The 9,140-nt window shown below is 41.6% G+C and overlaps 1 protein-coding gene across 1 annotated transcript; it reads right to left on the bottom strand.

Annotated features, from left to right (window-relative positions):
- Positions 1–7,746: 7,746 nt before the first annotated feature.
- COS10 (Cos10p) lies at positions 7,747–8,874 on the bottom strand (the record flags this gene model as incomplete). The annotated part of the gene is made up of 1 exon (XM_033913113.1): positions 7,747–8,874. The coding sequence occupies one exon, from the start codon at positions 8,872–8,874 to the stop codon at positions 7,747–7,749; it is 1,128 nt and encodes a 375-aa protein (XP_033769004.1).
- Between the last annotated feature and the right edge of the window lie 266 nt (positions 8,875–9,140).

Genomic DNA, 9,140 nt, shown 5'->3' with positions numbered 1-9,140 from the left:
TTCCTAAACTCAATTCATACCTGCTCCTCAGCTGTTGATGATGCCTGCCAAACTGCAGCTTGACATACTGCGGACCCCGCAGTCCAGCGCTTGTCATGGAACGCAAACGCTGAAAAACTCCCAGTTTCTCGAGCGCCTCTACAACGACCGTATCGTCTTTTGCCTCCCATTCTTCCTGGCACTTTTTTTCGTCCCAGTTCAAAAAGTACTGCAGCACCTCCGTCTTCGATTCACGCAAGTTGCTCCATACTTTAAAATACAACTCTTTGATTTGCCTTCCAGACATGCGGAAAACTCGGCTCCCTTGCTTGCCTCTTGTCGAATCCAATACACTAATTGTTTCTCTTCTTCTAGTAATAGCCAAGTACCAAGCATAATTTCTTTGTATCCGAGAGTAGATCTCTCTCTTTTTTACGCTAAAAAATTTCAAATATCCTACAGGGTCCCCATGATACGGCTCGATATCTTCCAAATATTCTTTGTATTCCTCGTCATTTCGCAGCATTCTCTCCACAGCTAGTGCTTCCCAAGCTATCCTCCGATACGATACTTTCTGGCGAGCCCAGCAGACGCAGAGCTCGAACATCTTTTGACAGCCCTTGCATAATCCGTATTGTGTGAATACTCCCTCTGGACAGAAGAATATATCGATACCATAAAGGAAAAGATGTTTAATTTCGTCAGACCGAAATCCAAGAAACTCTAATACATTCATATTCTCAGAAGTATTGGGATATTGTGCTTTCAGTTTCTTTCTCTCTAGCAAAACCATTTGACTTCCTTTCCGCTTATATGGCTCTTTATTAATGTCAGTGACTGGACGGAATCTATTACTCTCAGCATTGCCACCTGTATTGGCGTCCTCGTTGGCACTAGCGTTGGTACTAGCAGTGGTAGTAGCATTAGTATTGGCGTTGGTACTAGCAGTGGTAGTAGCACTAGTCCTGGCGTTGGTACTAGCAGTGGTAGTAGCACTAGTCCTGACGTTGGAACTAGCAGTGGTAGTAGCATTAGTATTGGCGTTGGTACTAGCAGTGGTAGTAGCACTAGTCCTGACGTTGGAACTATCAGTGGTAGTAGCACTAGTCCTGACGTTGGAACTATCAGTGGTAGTAGCACTAGTGCTGGCGTTGGTGCTGGCAGTAGTGGTAGCACTAGTGCTAACGTTCATACTATCAGTGGTAGTAGCACTAGTCCTGACGTTGGTGCTGGCTGTGGTGCTAGCACTAGTCCTAGCATTGGTACTAGCAGTGGTAGTAGCACTAGTGCTGGCGTTGGTGCTGGCTGTGGTGCTAGCACTAGTCCTAGCATTGGTACTAGCAGTGGTAGTAGCACTAGTGCTGGCGTTGGTGCTGGTAGTGGTAGTAGCACTAGTCCTAGTATTGGTACTAACATGAACGCCCGCGTTGCTGTCCTCATCGCTGCTGCAATACTCTCTGCACCTGTCACTGCTATTTCTCTCCTGGGAACTAGACGGTAACGCAGCAACCGACATGGAGGCTGTGGCCTGATTTTCTGCCAATCTGTCCATTCTTTTTATCAGTTCCACTGTGTCTGCCGACAGGTCTGTCCCGGAGCCACAGCATCCAACATGCTGGCCCTTTTTTCCTTTCTTTGATTCAAGTCCATAAAACTCGCGTACCTGCTCGGTTATACAGCCTTCCTTAATTGGTGATAATACACCCTTACGATTCCTTGCCGCCCAACTATTTTTTCTAGATAATAGATAACAGAGGCCTCCATCTCTTAGTCTTCCCACGCCTTGAATGAGCTCAATAATATTAAGTCTATTATCAAGCATGATCACCATCTTCAATTCCTTAATGTCAATTTCTTCAGTCACTAATTTCGTTCGGATGAGAACTCGCATGCTCCCATCAGTGACAAACTCCTCCGTGCGAGACACCTTTTCTGCAGCACCCAGCTTCCCGTGTATCCATACCACCCTGAAATACTCCCTCCAAGAGCAGGCCAATTCTTCCACTTGGTTGGTTGTGCTTGCAACTACAATGGCCTTCGACTCTGGTTCAATTTCAAACAGGGCTAGAAGAAGCTTCAGTGCTTCTTCGGGAGGTGATTCGACTTTCCTCCAAATTTTATGAACATGCCCCAAAGGCACCTCAGATTTCTCCTTTATCAGATTGAACATCTGTGTTGGATAGCTGGATAAACCTCTGCTGAGATCTTCCGACCGATTGAGCTCGTTGATGTCCATCGATTTCTTGGTCAGTCTCGTAAGCCCAATGCGCTGCAACGCAGCATCAGCTACAGCCTCAGGTGCTGTGTCGCTCAAAGAGATTGCTTTCTCGAAAGCGTCAAAATCGAGGTTAGTCATGCCCCCCAAATTGCGACTGCCGGTAGAACTCCGTTTCCAAGTCGTGAAACTCATCTACAATGAGGTAACCCAACTTTGCATTGTTGGTCCTAAATGTGCACTCAACAATATTATTCCACGCAGCTATCCTGTCTGTGAAATTAGCGCTAGCAAGGGGATCGTTTGTACTCTTGGGCTCTCGGGGCCTTTTTCGCGTTACCCTCAAAAATTTTTGATGATGATTTGACCTGCTACTACGTCTCCCGCATTCCGAGTACTGGAGGAGGAACAATGGTAGTCGCTTTCAAGGCCTAACCATTGGATCCAGCGCTCGGAAGCTCTTTCCTGCAATAAAGTGGCGGTCGTCCCACTGACACTAGTTAACGAAAAGGAATCCACACCGTAAATATTTCGCCCTGTTTGAACGGAATGATTGGCCATGAGTTCACTCGTCGCCGACTCGTACAAATCTGTTTCAAATCTGCTACCTACGCAGTGCCGCCCTAGGGCAATCAACCCCTGACGCATCTTCCGAAAATTCAGCTTCTGAGGTGCATTCTTCGGAAGTTCCCTCATGTACTGCCGAAAAGTTGCATATTCAACGAGACAGCCCTTCGCGGTATTCAGAAACAAGTAGGAATACAAAACTATCCTCGAAGTATCTCGATTTGTTGCTTGATCTGGATCCTCAAATCCCACGACATCCATCCAAGGCTCATGTTTAAAGGCGTCATAACTGTTACCAAGCGCACATATTTGCATTTGCCTTAGCACAGTGACAAAATAAAACAAGTAATCTGAAGTGAGTCCGTCAAGTGTCTTTAGTCGAGGCTCCGATGAACCGTTCTTGTTATAATCAGTGTACAGTTGGATGCGTCTTGTTGTATCGTCGACGTATACGTTGCGCTGAGGACCGGCAAAAGCGAGTAGCTGAAGTTCTGGATAACGGTAAGGGTATCCTACGGCAAAATGGATCATCCACGTAAGTGGCACCGTAAGCTCGTCAATTGCAACAGCCACTTTATTTTTAAGAGCCGCGGTCATTTTGTTAGCATCTCTTCTCAACTTTGGCAGCACAATTTCACGATATTTAACAGGTATCATTTGAAGGAAAGAATCGTTCTCCAGATACTCGTCAATTCCTCGCTTTGGCTCTCTGAACAAAACGTCTCGATTACGCAGAATGAGACTGGCAATATCAACCACTGTAGGCATATAAAAGCAGTCGTTCAATTCTTCCCAAAGGTTATCAAACTGAGCCTTGCATGCAAAGTAAAAGCCGCGGACATACTCGCGATTAAACAGTTTTCCACATACTGATACACCATCAGAAGAAGGTACCAAAGTTATTCTATAAGAGTCCTTCAGCGCGGTTTTCTGTGCTACTTCGTGGTACAGAGTTTTGATCCATTTCCACATCGCAATGTGTAGACCGTCAAGTTGATTTGAAGGGATTGGTGTGCTCTGGAAATCTGGTTCGTCTTCAACAAAGATCAGAAACTTTTGTACATTTTTCTTGACCATGACGGCAATGAGGATTTTTTCAAAAGATCTTTTCCAATCCATTGCACCAGTTCTGAAATTTACCACTTTGATGAGACCAGACTTTTCGTCTTCGTAGAATGGACCCTTCTCAAGTGAGAAGATATGGCATACCTATTTCCATTTTTACTAGACATTTGCACAAATATATGACAGACCATCTACGCTAAAATATACGTTAGATTCCAGACGGCAACTCCCTGTGCGAGCAGTTGGATTGCTCCTTAAACGTAATTAGATACTGCGTGTAAATCAGAAGTTATCGCAAACCTATAAGCACTTGCATTCACAATTGCAGAAAATGACACTCCAGTCACGGAGTGAGTTAGATAGAAAAATCGGAATCACCTTGAGACCTCTTTCTAAGAATGGGATACAACATAGTTTTCAGTCAATGAGTATCTGAAGTTATTGCCTTTTTCAATTATAAGATTAACTAAGCCATTGCGTAAACGCTCGCGCCTTGGCGGCTTTTTTTCCTAGCTATATAAAAGCGAACAGCCAGAAGTTGCAACTCTATATAATAAATCCCTCCGACTGCCATCTCATTATCAAAATGAAAGACAATGAAGTCGAAAATGAGAAGAGCGTAAATGTGTTATCCCTCAAACATCTCGAATCCCAAAAGATTGTCCTCCCACAAAAGTTTTTAGCAGCAAGTTCAATTGGGGGTGTTATGAGATGATCAAGTGGCCTGCGTTTCCTGTCTGGTTGCTATTATGGTTGCTATTATGGTTGCCACTTAGTGTTTGGTGGAAAATGACCACCAATTGGATTTACCCGTTTAATGTTTCGCTTTTTGTACTGTTTCTAGGGCCAATATTTTTACTCGTTATTCATGCACTTTCTCGTAAACGTTCTTTATCTAAACAACTCATTCAGTTTTCCAAAGAAATTGCTAAAAATACACCAGGCACGCACACCCATGATTGGGAAGTTATTGCTACAAATCTAAATTCGTACTTCTATGCAAACAAAGCTTGGAATACTAAGTACTTTTTTTTCAATCGGCGGACTGCCAAGAAGCGTTCAGAAGAACTCTTCTCGAACCATTCTCTTTGAAGAAAGACGAAGCTGCCAAAGCTAAGTCATTTAAAGATTCCGTTCCTTACATCGAAGAGGCCTTGCAAGTTTATTTTACAGAAGTTGAAAAACAGTGGAAGCTGTTCAATACTGAGAAAGCATGGAGCCCCGTTAGCCTGGAAGACATTCAGCTCCCCAAGGAAGCTCACCGGTTTAAACTTACCTGGGTTTTTCAAGAGGATATTCGGTCTCGGGTGTTTGCCTCTCTTCCTTTCTGTTTTGTACAATGTCTACGTGTCACGCAATCTTCCTCCTCTATTTCGTATCTTGTATCTTGGATGTTTTCTTCTCACGGCTGTAAAATCTTTCCAAAACATAAGGGTTTCACCTATAAAAATGGAACACAAGATGCAGTTTTTGTCAACTATTATAAATGAGCAAGAAAGTGGTGCTGATGGATGGGATGCAATTGCAAAGAAAATGAATAGGTATTTGTTTGAGAAAAAAGTCTGGAAAGATGAAGAGTTTTTCTTCGATGGGATTGACTGTGAATGGTTTTTTAGCCATTGCTTCTACCGCCTTTTATCTTCAAAGAAATCTGACTCATCTGTATCATTGAATGTTGAACTGTGGCCATACATCAGAGAAGCGCAATTGGCCCGCAGTGAGGAGCCCTTAGTGTAGGAACAAATGATTCTTTTCCAATATATACTTTGTGTAGTTTATCGAATGCGAGTAAATCAAAACGTATTCTACTGTTTACTATTACGATTATACCCTTTCGCCTATTCGCCGCTGGTTAACGAGAATCAAAGTGTCACCATCCGACTATATGCGGAATGCTCCTCTTTTTTTCTTCAAGTGAAGCCATATTCCATGTGTTGACGTAGTGAATTACGATCTAGCTTATATGTCATAATGTTGTAAGTTTATTGGACCTTTCTATATGTTATGTAAATGTAAGAATTACATAGGTACTACTCTTGTACACAGAAACTATGGTTTCTTAAGTACTGTCGGATCAGAGGTTTGCTGCTCTATGTTTTCCTTGTCTAAAACATTACTGAAACAATTCTGAAACAGTACCGAAACATTACCCATATCATGCTTTTGGGTTATCATATTCAACACCATGTACACGCTGGAAGGCGGCTGGACACTCTTATCAAGGAATCATATCAGCACAACTTGATTGGGCCCAGGGTGTTAATATGTTCGCAGCCATTGTGCAATAGTTTGATCCTAAAATCATGAGACGATTATGGAGTGTTGATTACGACTGGACAGTTTCACGCATAATGTTTGTGTTCACATTTGTTGTTAATCAAGGACGGTGTTTAAAGCTTCACGAAAGCCCGTACCGAATACTAAATTGGACCCTTAATTTTATGGGAAACTTCCTGGTTTACAACGTTAAGCTTAATAGTGACACATGTTCAGCTGCTCCCGGCCCACGTAGTAGAAAAAAAAGCGATACATTTTATGAGAAAGATAAAAGAGTACGAAACCACATGTTTCGAGGTTCTACATTCCTCATTAACATAGCATACGTTACTCTTCATACTGCCAGCCCCTTTTTAGAGAATTAGCCTAAAAGGGACAGTTTCTTGTCCAAGCTTATCGTATATACTGAATACCGTAATTGATCAAATAGGTTTATAATATTAATATACATTTATATAATCAACTGTATTATATCATCAAAAAAAAGCAATTTTTTTATTTTGTTAATTTCCAATGGCTATGGGATTTCATTCGTAAAGGCGTCCGTCTCTAGTTTGCGATAGTGTAGATACCGTCCTTGGATAGAGCACTAGAGATGGCTGGCTTTAATCTGCTGGAGTACCATGGTACACCGGTGATCATTCTGGTGACTTGATCTGGAGCAATACCGGTCAACATGGTGGTGAAGTCACCGTAGTTGAAAACGGCTTCAGCAACTTCAACTGGGTAGGTTTCAGTTGGGTGGGCGGCTTGGAACATGTAGTATTGGGCCAAGTGAGCTCTGATATCAGAGACGTAGACACCCAATTCAACCAAGTTGACTCTTTCGTCAGATTGAGCTAGAGTGGTGGTTGCGGAGGCACCAGCAGCGATGGCGGCGACACCAGCAGCGATTGAAGTTAATTTGACCATTATATTTGTTTTGTTTTTTAGTGCTGATATAAGCTTAATAGGAAAGAAAGGAATAGAGGTATATTCTCAAAGGCATATGGATGAAGTAGCTCTATTTATACCCATTCCTTCATCGATCATCAGTACTTAAACGATTCGTTAACAGATGCCCATTCATCACCTCACACCCTTCATATTTTATCTTTTGCACCATCTTCATCATTGCTATGGAGATGCGCCTGTTCCTGAACGAGGCATACATATATCATTGATTCTTATGCGAAGGTATTGTTTTATGGTGCCTTTGTCTATTCGTATGTGCAGAATGTGAGAATGCCAATTATAGGGGTGCTGAGGTGCCTTGAAAAAACCCTTTCGAGTGCCTGTAAAGCTTCCTTTTTCGGTCGGAAAGAATATCCGGATTTGAGATTTGGACCCTCGTTCAGAAGCTTATTGTCTAAGCCTTTGTTCAGTTCAGTATGCTCTAAACGATCACCGAGCAAGAATAGTACTATACTGTCCCTTTCTTCAAATTGTACAAAATAATAAACATGTATTGGGAGTCGTATACTGTTAGAGTCTGTGGTTTTAGACACTCCCCAGTGAATTTGTTGATACAATGCTTCCTTTTCTAGAAATGAAAGAAAGAAGTTGAAGGCCAATTCATGGCGGTATTCTTTATTTTTACTTTTAAATCTTATTCGTTGGAGGAATATTTGTATCGGATACTTACAACTACTAGATATCTATATCTACACTAAAGGCTCATCAGTAGAGGCTGATTGTGCTTCTTGAATGTACTGCCAAAGTTCAACGTTTAATGATCTAGACGGCACAGATATCTTTGAAAATAAAAGGGTGCTAAAGTTCCGTTTAAAGAACACTTGACAATCAGTGCCATCAAAGAAAAACTCTTCATTCTTCCAAACCCTCTTCTCAAATAACCATCTATTCGTTTTCCTTGCAATTTTGTCCCATCTCTCAGTAGGAGCACCTTGCTCGCTTATAATATCTGATAAGTACTGCATTTTATCCTCAACTTTCATCGATTTAGGCCTTATGTTCTGAAAATCCTCTACCACTCTAAATAAAATGTCCACTAGACAATAAGATACCAAGCAGAGGGATGAAAACTGCGCGTACAGATAGATGTCAACCAAATCAGAAAGGGATTCCACTGGATAGTAAGAAAATCTGATCCTCTGGAAACTCCATGCTAGCTTGCAACGATAGGTTTCCTTAGGAAGCTTGACATTTTCCAAGCCAGTAGCGCTGCATTCCTTCTCAGTATGGATCAATTTCCACTGTTCGTGTACTTTTGTGAAATAAACCTGCACTGCTTTTTCGATGTGAAAAACCGAAACCTCAAATGATGTGAACCTAGCACCTTCGTTTTCTCTCCTTAAAACGACTGGCTCTAGAATGGTTTTTCTAAATGCTTCTTGGCAGTCAGTACCATTGAAAAAAAATTGCCCAGTATTCCAGGCATTGTTTTCATACAAGTAGGAATTGAAATGTAGTGCAACAGTGTCCCAATCATCAGAGAATGCACCTGGCGTACTTTTGATGATTTCTTTAGAAAGCTGGGTGAGATGATTTGATAAGGTATATTTACGGCAAAGTATTTGAATTGGAGGCAAAATAATTAGCCCTAGGAACAGAAGAACCAAAGCAATAAAAAATGAATAAGTTGAAGTGCTGGACATGCCCCACCAAACGGTAAGTGGTAACCATAATAGCAACCAGATGCAAAATCCTAAGGAGTTGCAAATCTCGCAGCACGACCATGTTAAACGGTTTCTGAAAATATCCTTGGGTAAGGAAAAAGTACTTTGGAACTCAAGACCTCTAGAGGATAATAATGGTATGTTCTCCCCCATATTCAATTTCGGTATTTTTCATGTTGATGAGATGAGGTGTGCCTCAACAAGTTTAGTGAAGTTGAATCGCTGGTACTTTTCTTTATATAGTTCAAAAAAGAAAATACCGCTGACAACGCGTTTATCATGCAGCAGTTGTTTGTTATACTTAAAGCCACGATCGAAAAACGAACAATAACTTAGAGTAATTTGAGTAAAAAAAGATTCAAAAAAAAACAACGACATTGGTTTATGTTTATAGAAGAATAAGTGAAGATCAATTGTGC

The sequence above is a fragment of the Saccharomyces paradoxus genome, chromosome XIV (genome assembly GCF_002079055.1).
Source record: "Saccharomyces paradoxus chromosome XIV, complete sequence".
NCBI classification, from domain to species: domain Eukaryota; kingdom Fungi; phylum Ascomycota; class Saccharomycetes; order Saccharomycetales; family Saccharomycetaceae; genus Saccharomyces; species Saccharomyces paradoxus.
Note: the sequence above shows the minus strand (reverse complement) of the source record. Positions and strands in the feature narration are given on the sequence as shown.